Genomic DNA, 15,454 nt, shown 5'->3' with positions numbered 1-15,454 from the left:
AAGTAAAGCCCTTAGATTAGATGCTCATGTTCCCCCCCTCACCACCCCCAGAAAAACACCAAACCGTATGTTATGTGAAATTTGCTGACACCCTTACAGAAGAATATAACCACTGGGACCCTAGGTTATTATTATAAATCTTGTTTTTAGAGACTCTTCTAATAATGAATTCTTATCTATTTGGGCTTCTACTCAGTTCCTGGCCGAAGGTCACTTGTGGGAATATGTGAGGTGGGAGGCATGTTGAAACTCAGTTATCTTCATCACTTGTTTCACTTTCCAGTAATCAAGTCTGCTGTGTACTCTTACAGAAGAATACAAAATAGGGGTCTATAAAATAATCTGTTAAACTACAGGACCTTCCTTAATCTTAAACATGTCGAATTTTGTTGAGGAAACTTTGCCCGTTGACACATTTTGTCAACCCCCTACACCCTAAACTAAAAGTGTTCTGTTTGTTCTTTTGAAATGTTGGGAGGTATGCAACCTCGCCAACTGAAGCTGATTCTTAAAGCGTTGCCTATGACCCAAATTCTAAAATGTAACCACTGTATACACTAGCCTAACCCTAAAATAAAATATTAGCCATGTCTCCCATAATTCAAAACCCTAAAATGGACCATTTCACTCCTATTAACCATAATATTAATCCAATGTGTCAGCAGTATTTGTTCATGAAAAAAAATCCTATAAAAAGTGATTTAATAAACTAATAGAAATGTACCTGCTGCTTCTATTAGACAGTTTAGTGGTTTCATTCTTGCTTTTTTATCAACTAAACTACAATCGTGAATTAAATATGCCTAAACAACAGCAGTTTAATTTTCCTATTGGGTGGAGGAGTTAGGACTGGTTGGTTACTGGTCATTGGATAAAGTGTAGATTTGGAACAAACAAGGGAGATTCTGTGTGAGCAACCCTATATTATATTTTTCTTCATTATTATTGGCATTTGTATAACGCTAACACTTTTACAAGGGGATTTAACATGAAAAAGAGGTTAAACAGGAACCTGCTCAAACAAATTTATTGTTAAATATTATGGATAATATATTCATAGTAACTGTAATTTTCTATTCCCAGTCATAGGCCATGGCAGGATTACAAAGTATGTATATCTTGCCTACGTCACCAATTAGAAAGGCAATTAAACCAAATTAATAAAGCTATCCCCCCTTCTCATTCTCTCCTGTCTAGTACCAAGCTCCTCCCAAGAAAAAGGGAAGGACCATAACGCTGCCTGGCCTATAATCTGGAAATTAGAATTACAGTAAGTTTGAGTACATTTTCCACATTCCTGGCTGTATCCATGGCAGTATTACAATGGGTAATACCCAAGATACAGAACAAGGGATGGCAAAAACATAAAAAATGATTGATATATATATATATATATATATATATATATATATATATATCTCAAATTAGGAGTCAAGAAGTTAACTGCCAAAAAATGTTTAATGAGGGCAATTAAGAAAAAGTTGCCTAAAGAACTCCACGTCCACATTCATCATCTGCAGCAGCCACCACATTCAGACAGTAATGTTGTATAAAGCTGTCTTTAGAGGATCACGTGCCTGCTCTGCAGTTTTACTCCAGGAAAATCCACAGCTGCAGACGCCCTTGAAGAGGAAAGAGCCGTGGTAGAATGTGCCTTAACGACTGCTGTAACGTAACAATTCCTGGATTTACAGGCACTGGAGATCGCAGAGACAACCAGGCTACTAAAAAAATATGAGATACAGCTTTACCTCAGACCTGAGTGCAGGAGAAAAACACAAGACTCAATAGAAGTAGAGATCTCTAACCAAGTGCTGATTGTCCCAGCTATCTATTGTCCAAAGTTAAGTGAATAAACAATGCTGGAAGGATAATCTCTTGATTGATGTGTTAGGAAGAAATCACCTTCGTGTTTGAAATCTGGAACTTGACTAGACACTGCTCAACCTAAATGGAATTAAGTGAATGGAGCTTGAATTTCAAAGAATCTGCACAAGTTTGTTAGGGCTCTAAGAAGGACCACTTTCCAACAGAATATTGATTGGAATCTGCTCCAGAGGTCCAAATGGGATGTCCATGAGACACTGCAGAACCAATGGTGAATCTCATAGTGAATCATTTCACTGGGAGTCTGATCTTCAAAATAGCTCTCATAAAATGAACAAAGTCCTAATTAAGAGCCCATCTTACACATGTGAGAGCAGAAAGTGCTGACATTTGGACATCCAGGGTGTTGTTTCAGCCCTTTCTCAAATCTGGCTTGTAGAAAATTTGGCGTTGGATTGGAGATGGATATGTAATTTCCAAGGTCCATACTGAAAAAACAGCTCTTGTTCTATAATAAGTTAATTTAAAAATGCTAAACCAATGTGGAAAAACATTCACTAAATCACTGAAACTCATATTTTAATTTACACTTAGTGATTAACCCCTTCCCGACCTCGGACGTACCAGTAACCACGTCCCGGCTTCAAAAATGACCAGCTGTGAAAATTCCAAGTTGGAAAACTGGAATGTGCACCATCCAAATAATGTCTTTTAGCCCTCAGAGAACCCGACACACCTATACATGGGTGGTATCAATGTACTCAGGAGATGTTGCTGAACACATATTGGGGTGTTCATTGGCAGTAACCCTTAAAGTTCTCAGTAAATGTATTCTTAAATTACTATGTGTGTCCAAAAAATCATGAATCAAGTCAGAAAAAAGTCAAAATACCCCAAGTTTAATACCTTAGGTTGTCTTCTTTTAAAAAAAGATATAAATGTGAAGGGTTATTCAGGGATTCCTGACAGATATAAGTGTTACAATGTAATTCTGGTAAAAAATGGTTTGGAAATAGCAAAGTGCTACTTGTACTTATTGCCGTATAATGTGCAAAAAAAAGCTAAGAACATGTTAACATTGGGCATTTCTAAACTCAGGACACAATTTAGAAACTATTTAGCACGGGTGTTTATTGGCGGTTATAGATGTGTAACAGATTTTGGGGGTCAAAGTTAGAAAAGGCGTGTTTTTAAAAAATGTTTCTTTATATTTCTTACATTTTTATAGTAAATTATACAATGAAAATAGTATCTTTAGAAAGACTGTTTGATGGCGAGAAAAGCGGTATAGAATATGTGTGGGTACAGTAAATGAGTTAGAGGCAAATTACAGCTAAACACAAACACTGCAGAAATGTAAAAACAGCTCTGGTCCGTAATGGTAAGAAAATTGAAAAGTGGTCTGGTCACTAAGGGGTTAAACCTGTAAGAGTTAAAGTGGCAGAGGAGCTGCATGATAATTTCGCAAACTACCTAATTTCTAAGTTATTGCACTGTTTAGCACAAGACTGAACAGGAAACTAACAGATCAGCAGCAAATTATTTTATTTATTTTTTTACACAGATATCGTGGCTAGAAAACAGAATAAGAATGGGAAGACCTCTTACTGCAAGGAGAAAGGGCACCAAGGTGATCACCCCTGTATCCTGTGTGTTTACAGAAAACAACAGTTGTGAGGTTTTCAAGCTAAAGCTATAACTGGACGGCTATGCCTGTGTAAGGCAAGAGAACATTACCACATGTCCTAAAAGAATCCTCTGAGTTTTTATTATTATTTCCAGGCATCCTGTTCCTTGGATTACAAAGCACAAAAGAATAGCTCCTGGTATTGTCGTACATCACTTCTCATTGACGGATACAAATTTGACTTCCGCCTGTATGTGCTAATCACGTCTTACAGCCCATTAATATATTATTTTTATAAAGGTTTGCTGCTGAAAAGTACAAACCAGCCGTACAACATCTAAAAGAAGCTTCTGCATTTATCCAACAAGGAAAGCAGGTGCTGTAACAGTTGCAATGACTTTGAGCGCTACGCTGCGCTACTTAATGCAGAGAGGAAAAGATGCAGCGCATGTCATGGCTATAATAGAAGATCTCATCATTAAGACATTTATTTTAGTGGAAGGATTATGCCTTAGCATGTAAAGAAACTGACTCATAGAAAAAACTCCACTCCACTGCATAAATCCAATAATGGATGTTCGACAGGCCACAGTGGCCAGCAGGTGGACACTCCACAATAATCCAGGGGGAGGTTTTGGACTTGCAATTATAAACCTATTCTTAACCCCCACCCCCTATTATTGGATTTAAGCCTTCACCCAATGCCAAATTATTGTATATGGTGGGGCCTTTTAGCTATTGGGCAACAATAGCATCCATGGTATGGAGAGTGGGAGAATGTCCCTGCACAATATGGGAAAACATTTTTTAAATCTCTTTGGCATTTTTAATCTCATAAAGTAATTTACTCTTGGTAAACTTTTTTTCTATTCTGTACCTGTCTTTTAAAATAGACAGAACCCAACTTTCTTTATTGATCGTTGCCTAGGTCTTCCAGACCTTGTGGAGACACCCTCATACTTTTAGGACCTTCAGAAGACTCTGCCTGATACCCTAATTAAGGCATAGGCAACCTTCGGCACTCAAGATGTTTTGGACTACACCTCCCATGATGCTTTAATGATGGGTGTAAGAGCATTATGGTGGATGTTGTCCACAGCATCTGGAGTGCCGAAGGTTGCCTATCTCTGCCCTAAATGATCCTGAGGAAATCTGTCTTACTCCTCTGAAGGACTGACCTCCTTTCCAATTGCTAGATTCATTGCATTCTCTCTCAGGTCTGTAACCTCTAGAGCAGTGGTTTCCAACCCAGTCCTCAAGTACCTACTAACAGTCCAGGATTTAGGAATTATCCAGTTGTGTCTAAAGTGATTTTAGAAGGAAAAAAAACAAAAACATGTTAGACACAACAGGGTAATCCCTAAATCCTGGACTGGTAGGGGATACTTGAGGATTGGGTTGGAAACCCCTGCTCTAGAGCAGACCTGCACAACTTGGTAATAGGTAGGGGCCAAAATTAAATAGGCTAAGCTACATTGGGCTGCCTTTCGGTTTTTAGCACCTATCACATGAACACGGACAGACATACAGATACACAAAACACACTGATAGACATACAGGTCGAAACATACACTTTTATAGCCAACCTCCAGTTTTCTTACCTTTTAGGTGCTGGAGGTTGGCTAACCTTGTATTCAGGCCGCTTGCCGAGGATGTTGGGAGTTAGGAGCTGGCTCTTGCAGCCTGCACCTCCAACTCTTTGCTCCCTCCAAGTGGCTCCAGTCTCTCCCAGCCTGGCCTCCTCCACCTCCTGCCCGGAGCTGGTTGCGCTGTTAAAGCGCCACAGCGCCGGGCCCCTGCAGACACATGGCCCTTCGCACAAGGGGAAGATTATCACAGGCTGTGTAATAGTTGGTTTTAGGTTTCTTTTTTCCCCTTGGTGATCTTGTCCAGGGACACTCAAAATTCCATTAAACTTAATGTCACTAACTCCCCAAGAAAGGTTTACTTTGCCTAGCTTGAGACCTCCTAGAACTCCGGCTCTCCAGATGTTGCTGAACTGCAACTCCCATGATTCTCAGCCTATTTCATTCATAGAATCATGGGAGTTGTAGTTCAGCAACATCTAGAGGCCCGGAGTTTGGGGAAGCCAGTCCTAGATGAATGAAAGGAGTGTGACATAATGGGCAGCTCAAGAAAATATAGGGGAAAAAAAAAATCTTTTTGAGGAAACTTACAGGCTTGGAAGACTGATTTCGGAGGAACAATGTACGCATTAGAGGTATGCTTGACTTTTTAGGCTCTAATGAGCTGCCAGCATAGGTCGTTCTTCCAGAATCTAGACCTGTATCTGCCACACTTGACTGGCTCATTGACAAGACGCACCATCTTCCACGACTGCCTGGCACACCAAGAGACATCATAGTACGCATCCACTATATTCACTTGAAGCCAACCCACATGTCTGAAGAGTGGAAACAGTTTTCCACTCCTTATACTCGCCTCTCCATACACCTGGACTTATCCTCAGTGACGATGGCTCGCAGGTGAGAGTTCGGCCCATTCATAAGTCTTCTGCGATCCATGATATTGCATATTGGTGGGGCTTCCCAACGTAGTAATAAGAGCTATCAAATCCCCAGAAGAGGAGCTGAAGTTGCTGCCTACATGGAACATCGGTATCCAGAACCAAGCACATAGCCAGTAAAGATATCCTCAGATTGGTCCGGAGTGTCATCTGCCAAGTGACTATCAGTGCTTGCCTGTTTCACATTACACAGTGGATCCATGCTGCTCTCATACCTGTTAGGGGGCTCTGACAGTGCAGTACTCCTTACATATTAGGCATAAGTACCTTCAGTTATTTTTTATTTTTTTTGTGTTTTTTAAATCACCATTCCTCCATAATAAGGGCCAGGGGCTTTAGGCCATACCCGTACTGTCGGTTATGCCCTACTCAATAAGTGAACTGCAATGTACATATCTTTACCCTATATATGTGACATGCTAAAAGAACAAAACTGGCTGTCGTTGGAATCCAGACGCACCCTTTATCTTTTCAGCCTGGTGTTTAAGAGCTTTTCTGGGAAACTCTCACCATACCTGAGCAGAATGCTCTCCTCGGCTGTTCCCACCTCTTATAACCTCCGATCCAGTACCAGCACTTTATTTAGTCTACCTCAATACAAAAAGAAAGCGGCCCGATCCTCCTCCTCCTCCTCCTATAGAGCACCGCAATTGTGGAACAACCTCCCGCACACTTTAAAATCTTCCCCAAGCCTAAAGTCCTTTAAGAGATCCAACTCTAAATACCTCAAAACAGAATGCACGTGTTATGGTTGATTATATATTTCCTACATATTCTATGTTAATTTTTTTATATATTGTGTATTAATATTGATTTTGTATTTTATTGTACCCTAATGTATCAATGCAATGTTTTGTGGACCCAGAACATACTTGAAAACGAGAGAAATCGCAGTGTATCTTTCCTAGTAAAATATTTTATAAATAAATAATATCAGAAAGGATCACAATGACCACCACCATTTCCTTTTTGTGGCATTTAGGCCACTGTAATCACTTTCCATACCTTTGTGTAAGAAACCATGTCACATTGACTTTGTATACCTGTAGTGTCAATTCACCTACTAGTATACTATATTAAACAGCAATTATGTTTTAAAAAGTGTGACTGACAAAGTTGCATGTTCACAATAATTGGGGTATCTCTGGGCATAGCTGCCTATTACTCAGGGTAGTAGATTATATTCAAAATTGTGTCTTTTCAAACCTGAACTTAAACCAAAGCAAAAAAATAAATAAAATGAAAACGTAATGAAAAGTCATAATTCACATGTTTTACATACTAAACCCCGGTTTATCTACCTTCATACCGAATGGATGTAATAGTGTTTAATTGTCTCCATGTTATACCACAGGTCCACATTAAGGTCAGCTAGTGGTTTGACTGTTCTACAGTATATACTATGTGTTTTTAGGTTGATTGCTTTCTTTCAAGGGCTACTTCCGAGCCTCTCATGTCGCCCCCATTGCAGAGTGTGGTGTTTCCATTTATATCTGGTACATGCACCTAGTCGGCTAAGCGATTACACTCACCTGTCAGGGTTACTAACCGCATAGTCCTTCTGAATTTTGATATTGTTATATACACACACACATATATATATATATATTTGTTTTTTTTTCCCTGATGTTCTCTCTCATCTCTACTCCTTACTATCCTTTCTTCTGTCACCTCCCTCCTATCCATTTCACAACCTTAGTATCTCCAGTCACCTTCACATTCCTCTCAAGAGAGGCTGGATGTGGACATATCCAATTCCCAAAAAACTGTGGGTCCAGATTATCTATATAACTCCTCTGCAAACTACCACAAGTTTCAGATTTCATGGCCAGCAAATTTTAAATGTTTTCCCTTAATGTTAAAGGTTAAATATCCCACTCAAACGACACCAATTATTTTAAGGATTTACAGAAAAAAGCCATCACAATCGCATGCCATCAATAAACACATTTTTTAAAGTTTCCTGTGGGTTTTAATTCACATTCCTTAACTGAATCCAAGGGAATTTCTATCTTAGTCCATAAAGACTGAATCTTCTCTCTCTCCAAATGGTATTCTGATCGTGAGGGAAGCATTCTAATTTTAACCAGCCTCCTCAACTTTTTACCTATAACTATTATGAATATCTATACTCAAACAAAAATCAGATTGCTTTCCTGGAGAGAGGTTTCCAGAAATTGGATGGTATGTGGGGACTTTAATTGCATCTTTGACTCTGCTATGGATGGACACATGTTCTGGAATGTCAGATAACCCATTAAAACTCTGAAACTCTCATCATGAAACCATGCCAACTTCTACTACAATTCAATCTTTACGGAGAACATTACACCCTACATATTTCTCCCCAGTCCATATTCTAGAATACATGTGTTGTGTAGACAGCCAAACCTTACAATCAGTGACTGAAACAGCCACTTGCACCGTCATGTGGTTGGATAACCGACCTCTCTCTACCACATTCTGTTTGGATTTTCTGACCTGGAACTTGCCACTTTAATGACTCCTTAAATGACCAATCGATACACACCAAACTAGATTTGCTATACAAGATTTCTTTTGCATCAATACTTCAGAAGATACCTCCCACGACAGTAGTTGGCAAGCTCATAAGGCAGTGATGTGGAGTCTTTTTATACAATTAGGGTCAGCAAATAAAATAATCACTATTAATTGGTATCCCTAATGAGCAATATCAAAGCCTACAAGAGAGTTTCTTCTTCGGCTGGCGTAAAGACTACTTGACTTACCAGACTTAATCTATTAAAATTTAATCGTCAAATCCTTCTTCATAAAAGTAAAGAAACACTTATCTTATGTGATAAATATCGGGTATTCTTGCTAACAGGGCCGGTGCAAGGAGATTTGCCGCCCTAGGCAAAACAATGTTTGCTGCCCAATATACTCCGCCCACAGTGTTACATCACACAAACCACCACAAATTATATTCTGCTTATAGTATATACAGTGCATACATATAAATATTAACCTAGCGTTTACAACACAAGGCCTGCAGGGACAGGTTATAGACATCAGAACCACAACTTTAAGCTGTAGAGGTTCTGGTAACTATAGTGTCACATTTTTTTCTTTTAATTAGAACTTTCTTTTGTGCAGACCCATGTACATGCACAAACACATATACTCAGTTACCCATACACACTAATACTAACTGAATCCCCTATATAAATTTACACTCAATGGCCACACACTCATACTCACTGACCAATATACACTCGTAACCATCAGTTGACCAGATGTGTGCACCCTTGCATTGTTTTCCTATTTCTGGCTGTCAATAGGTTATTGGCTACCCTGCCTGTCCCAGCCACCATACTTCTTGCTATGCTCCCATGCACAAGGCAGGAGCAAGCAAATGATGCTCCCTTACACTGGTTACTTGCCCACTACATATTCGGGATGGGGGGAGGGGAGGAGGGGCTAACTGTAAGTAGCAGGACAGACTTTGTGGTGGATTACAGGCAAAGGTCAACAGTTTTATTGCCAGGTAGCATACATTGCTGTGGCCTGCTAACATAATCTAAATCATGGCCCAGGCTGCATCATGTTTAGTCTCACATGAGATAGGTACGCCCAGAAGAGCAGTTAAAGACGCCCCTCATTGACTCCTTTTCTTGCCTAACAGAAGGGCAGACCTTGCTGACAATGCAAAGTTTGCTCAATTACAATGTCCATTCTCCCTACCATATTGTACCTGGCTATACTTTCATATATTTGGAGTAGGCAAGGACTATGTCCACAATCTTATATACATTTAAACATGTGTACTCATTGCCACGTATGATCTACAATATTCAGTTATTAAATGCCTTCACTATCACCACACAATATGCTATTCCACATCTTAAAAACAAGTATATAAAGGGATAGGTTATTTTAACTATATGGTATGTTATTACCTTAAGTGAATTTAAGATACACTATCCCTTTAAATACTTTTTAAGATGTGGAATAGCAAACTGTGTGGTGATAAGGCATTTAATCATGTAATATTTTAGCTCATATGTGGAAAAGAGTACACATGGTATTAAGAATTTGTATATTTGAACAAGGAAATTGTGATAAAGTATATTATATATAAGATTGTCACTTGATGTAATTTGGGGATTATAGGGTTAACCACCATGATTTTCCTAATTGTTGTCCTCTAACTGATGTAAGCATATGGCATGAATCTATAGAACGCATTCTAAAGCTTTGAATTACGGCTTGATCAAGACAAATTTAGTATGGAAACGTTGCATGTCACAATGAACCAGCCTATGTTGACATTGCTGAGTGATAAGGATTATTTCGTTTGATTATATACAAGGGGGTTCGGTGGAACTGGAACCTTATCCTGTGGCACAAGCAACACATTAGGAGTATCTTAGAGTGCCATGTACCACAATCTTCATTTAAACTTACAAAAAAAATAGCTTTCCTTTATGTTGCTGCTGCCTAAAGTTTGCATTCATAAAATGAAATAAATGCCATGTCCTGTGGTGCAGTGCTACCACATCCTCTCCTCAATGAACACTTAACAGTCCAGAATTTAGGGATTACCAGGTGTGTCTAAGGTATTCAGAACCCCCCCCCCCCCCCCCACACAGAGCAGGACTGTCCAACCTGCGGCTCCCCAGATGTTGCTGAACTACAACTCCCATGATTCCCTGGCTGTTTCATTGAAAGAATTATGGGAGTTGTAGTTCAGCAACATCTGGGTGTTTTTATTTTTATTTATTTTTTTTAAAACCCATTAGACAACCTGGGTAAATCCCTAAATCCTGGATTGTTAGGTGTTCCTTGAGTAGAGGGTTAAGGAGCACTGCTGTAGGGTATAAGTAGGTATAAAAAAAAAAAAGACATAATATTTTTAGGCTATTATTCACCTCTGCAAGGGTAGCAGCAGTTTTGAAGTTTGTAATTTAGTGTAGTTCACTTATCTTTTATGTTGTTATTTAAAAAAAAAAAAAAAGCAGTCACAAACAATGTAGATCAAAATGTATTCAAAATTAAAAGTGCTTTTGTCGAGACAGAAATAATGGGTAAACCAGAGAAGAAGAGGAGACGATAGAATAAAAGGTTGCCATGAGAAATGCTTCACTGTACATTAACACAACAAAGTCCAATTTGTACCCCAGAAAGAAGAAAATTCAAAGCCACAAGCAATTGGGGTACCACCACACTCTCATCTAACCCACTTCACAGCTACATTACCAACCCATGGGAAGAGTAACACTTAACTACGACTTTAAATTGATTGTAGACACAGATTTAATTAAGGGTTAGCCCATAACATGAAGAGCCATCTCTGGATTGAACGTGAAGCCAGAGTACTTAAGTAAACACCTTATTTTAGATGGAATGTGTGCCCCCCCACAACCAAGTCATCAGACACCACATATTAAAAACCTTTACTAGTAATACCAACCCAGAAGTAGTTTTTATAAATGTAGTTTAGGGGGAGGGATGGAGGGGTGGATTCAGACTGTTAAGGAAAACCCACATTAAATTTCTGGGTTGGAAAAGAGGAGTCACTATTGCACCAAGTCCATTTATCCAGTAGGGATCAATTTTAAAATACTGTATCTTTCATTCTATAATCACTAATCTACAGCTCCAGACTTCACAGTGATAAAAATGACGGCCCGGGTTGGTCTGCATTAAATGGAAACCTCACAAAGGAGCACACTGAGAAGAAGTCACAGCTTGACAATGCAGGTCTACGATGTGATCAAATGTGTTTTTTGTTTGTTTTTGAGATAATCATAATCAGGAAGTGGCAGGCACTATCCTTTTCATGTCATCCATAATCACTGATGGCCACGTTGGTTTACTGGGTCCATCTGGCTCAACTCTGATTGATCCAGTAGCTCAAAGTCATCAGCTTCTGCATCAGTGTCCAGTTCAGAGCTTGAGTTTCTCTGATATGTTTTGGCTCTTGGATTATCCAAAAAAGTGGAGGCTTGCTGGGTAGCACCTGCCAATGCCAGTTGTATCATCCCTCTGGTTACCAAGCCAGCGATGTTGTCTGTAATCTGTTGAGCTCCTGGGAAACCACCCAAAGACATATCTGATTCCTGCTCATCGTACAGTTGTGTGGAAGACAAGCGTGGGTGCTTTGCTGTACTTGGTATTCCAATGCTGGTGTCATCCTCATCATCTATCCCCAAAGCTTCAGGATTAATGGATGGGAAATCAGGGAGGTCACGAGCAAAAGATTCTTCAGGGTCACTATGGCGATCCAGATCTAGTGAAAATTAGAATGAACAAGAGAAATAACATTCAGATAATGCAATTTGTGTTTACTTTTTAAAAACCTGTATGCTTTACAATTCAATACATTTACCTTATGTTATGGCAATTAAAAATCAGCATAAGCAATAAAGACACATAAGAAATAGTATGCAGTAATTCATGACATGGCAGGTGGGTTTACATCTAATGGCCAATTTATATAAATATGCACAGGGATTTGGAATAGTGCGCATGTAACTTTTTTTTTTTTATTGTATGTATTGGGGCTGCTGTATACTATGGTCATTGCTGACACCCAGGAGTAGTGTGAGTTTGAAAGCAGGACCTATTTTTGTGTGCTAGTAATTCAGGCACCAGCTAAGACCATCCTTAAAATTAACGACAACATGTAAATTGCAATATTGCTGGAGGTTCGTTTGAGCAACAGATGACAGAACGTCCACACAACAGGTTGTGGTCAGAGTATCCATCTGTCCAAACAATACATCGGAGACATGCTATGATTGCAATGAAGTATGGCAGCATCATTGAATAGGATTGGGCCAGTCACATTGGAGAATAAGCAGAGTATATGTAAGAGCAGAGGGTTACATTAGTACATCAAGCATTGACTGTGTAGCATGGCATTGTTAAAGGGAAGATGCATACAAATAAAAATCTACTTTACCAGGTAACAATATTATGTGACACTATATTTTATGATAAATGATATATTCAATGGATAGAGATCTTGGAACATATAGAGTACCTATTGTTCGTTATTTATTCTAAAAGGACACTCTAAATATCAGAACCACTACAGCTTAATGTAGTAGTTATAGTACAAAAAGACTATGTGCAGGTGACAATTGTAAACACTGCCTTTTCTGCATGCTAAGGACAATAATATAATAATATAGAAATAAAACCTCTAAAAGGATAGGAATACATGATTGTATTACAGAGTGTCTGTCTTATGGGTATGCTATCCCTCCAGGTCAATACAATGTCTAGTATTAATTTAACATTATTTTTCTTTTCCACGAATGGCCCATTTTATGTTTTTTATTGGTGAAGGTACCCAAGTTGGCACACAGAACTCAAATTGGCATTATTGGCATCTCCAGGTCATTTTTGCACTTTATCATGGCATTACGTGAAGGGACACAATAAATCAGTTGAAAGATACATGGACATCTAGCTAACCATAAATAGGAAGCAAAATAAGAAAAAAAAAATAAACAAAATGTATTTTTAGTGTACCTTCAGAGCCTTCTGTAAGTGGTGTTTGGCCTCTGGATAGGTTAAATGTTCCATTTTCTGTGTAGGAAACTTCTGCATCTGAATGTTCCGAGTCGGAAATAGTCAATTCTTTAGCAACCATTGAATCATCCAGCTGTAAAATAAATGAACATTATTTAGATGTTCTCTCAATAAATATATTTTTAAAAGGTAACTTATCTATGTAATGCTGATTTTCTTTAATATATCTGATTGTGGTTTTATTTATTTCTTTCAAAGAATTATTATTTTCAAAGGTTCCTTTTAAGTAACATCGCAGCTTTGGGTGATGTTCATCTGAGAGTGGGTTAAAACTACAGCAATTTTTAAAAATCGCTGCAGCTATAAGCTTGCTCCCCAAACCGGTCAGTTAGACAGAGCTGTGTTAAAAGGAACACTGATACTATTCATTAATTCTCTGTGCCCCATTAGTTTATGCCCCTCATTGGCCCTGTAAAAAAATATAAGTTAAACTTACTTTTTATCCAGTGCCAACTTTGGTTTGCTGTGGCAGCTACTCCTACTCTTCTGAGATAATCAGTTTTAATAAAAGGGCAGCAAACAATGCCCTTTGAGAGGTATTAAGAGCATTCAGCTCAATTATTGAAAGTTCAATGAGGAAGTGGGTCTAGTGGCTGTCTAACAGATACTAGAGGCATTCTAACTGACAGATGTAAATATTGATAAATGTCACAAACCACATTCTTTACATTTGTCAGAGTATAGGGACAGGGCATATAAATCGCCATAGCGCAAAGGGAAAGGGAACCTCGCTTTCGCTTAATATCTACAAAAAGAACGCACCAACAAAAGAACATAAATGTTACAATGGCAACATTAAGGTCACCTGATACTCATCTTGTGACTGAGACTAGAATAGGAATGGAATTTTATCACATGACAGGAGGCGAACATTTGCATAACTCTTTACTGAAACTCCCAGCAGCACAGATCATAAGAGAACAACCAATCAAAAAACACTTCAATGTTATACAAAAGGACCGGTCACATACATCACTTTCTCTTTCTTTGCTGCTACAGCACACAGGTCAGACTTTTTTGTCCTTGTGACCATTTACTGCTAATGGTTTGATTTATTCTGTGATTCTGTGTCAGGATTTATATATATTTACCTTGTATGCTCTGTTAACTTGTCCCCACTACCGTTCTGCTAATTCGATTTCCCCTTTTGGACTTGCTTTGCTCAACTCTCCTTGGGGCCTACTCCCTCTCTCCCAGACCCTGGGACTGTCCTGGCCCCTCGCACGGATCGCAACCGTCGGCGCCGCGATCATGCTCTTTTCAGCGCCTGTTTCTACTCCTTTGGGGCAAGCTGAGTGTGTGTGTGGGTGGTGGGCATGCTCAGCGCGATTCTACCACAACAGGCGGGCCCTGCAAAACGGCGGGTCTTGATGATTGTTGCGCGCACGGCGGCCATCTTGAATCTCGCGAGTGCTGCGCGATTTACGTCAGCCATTTATTTTTTCACTCCAGATCGGTATTACTGCGATCTGGACTAAATATACTTACCTTCAAGCTGTACCTGAGGCTCCACACTCACCACTGGAGACTGCAGTGCTGATTTCTCATCCACAGTCAAGGTACCTACTACAAGTTATTACAAATACATGCTGGGCTGATCCATGCGGTTTGATGACAACAGACTGACATACACTGGAATGTAATTGTTATGTGGGAATATATTGAGCCTAACAACCATATGTACTGTGCCATTCTGATTGCATGAGTTGCCATATGTGGGTGTCCTCTGGCTCTCATGGCACACCACCTGGGGTGAGCCCCCAGCTAGCGTCACAGGTGTTCTGCATATTCCCTACAGGGATATCCCACGTCCCTTTATGATTGTCTGGAGATACAATTACCACACCATGTAGAACTATCCCACATGCTGTGTACACCTGTTTTGTTGCTGATCACAGAGGTACAGCTTT

At 39.3% G+C, this 15,454-nt stretch overlaps 1 protein-coding gene across 1 annotated transcript in view; it reads right to left on the bottom strand.

The window, feature by feature from the left end:
- Positions 1 to 10,970: 10,970 nt before the first annotated feature.
- Positions 10,971 to 15,454, bottom strand: part of RETREG3 (reticulophagy regulator family member 3) — a 31,165-nt gene continuing 26,681 nt past the window's right edge. The window contains exons 8-9 of the mRNA XM_063458936.1: positions 13,485 to 13,617; positions 10,971 to 12,234 (exon numbers count right to left, since the gene is read on the bottom strand). Coding sequence (XP_063315006.1) covers positions 11,798 to 12,234; positions 13,485 to 13,617 — 570 coding nt within the window. The 3' untranslated portion in view covers positions 10,971 to 11,797. The remainder of the gene's footprint in view (positions 12,235 to 13,484; positions 13,618 to 15,454) is intronic.

The sequence above is a fragment of the Pelobates fuscus genome, chromosome 6 (assembly GCF_036172605.1).
Source record: "Pelobates fuscus isolate aPelFus1 chromosome 6, aPelFus1.pri, whole genome shotgun sequence".
NCBI classification, from domain to species: Eukaryota; Metazoa; Chordata; class Amphibia; order Anura; family Pelobatidae; genus Pelobates; species Pelobates fuscus.
This window is presented reverse-complemented; position numbering and strand designations above follow the sequence as displayed.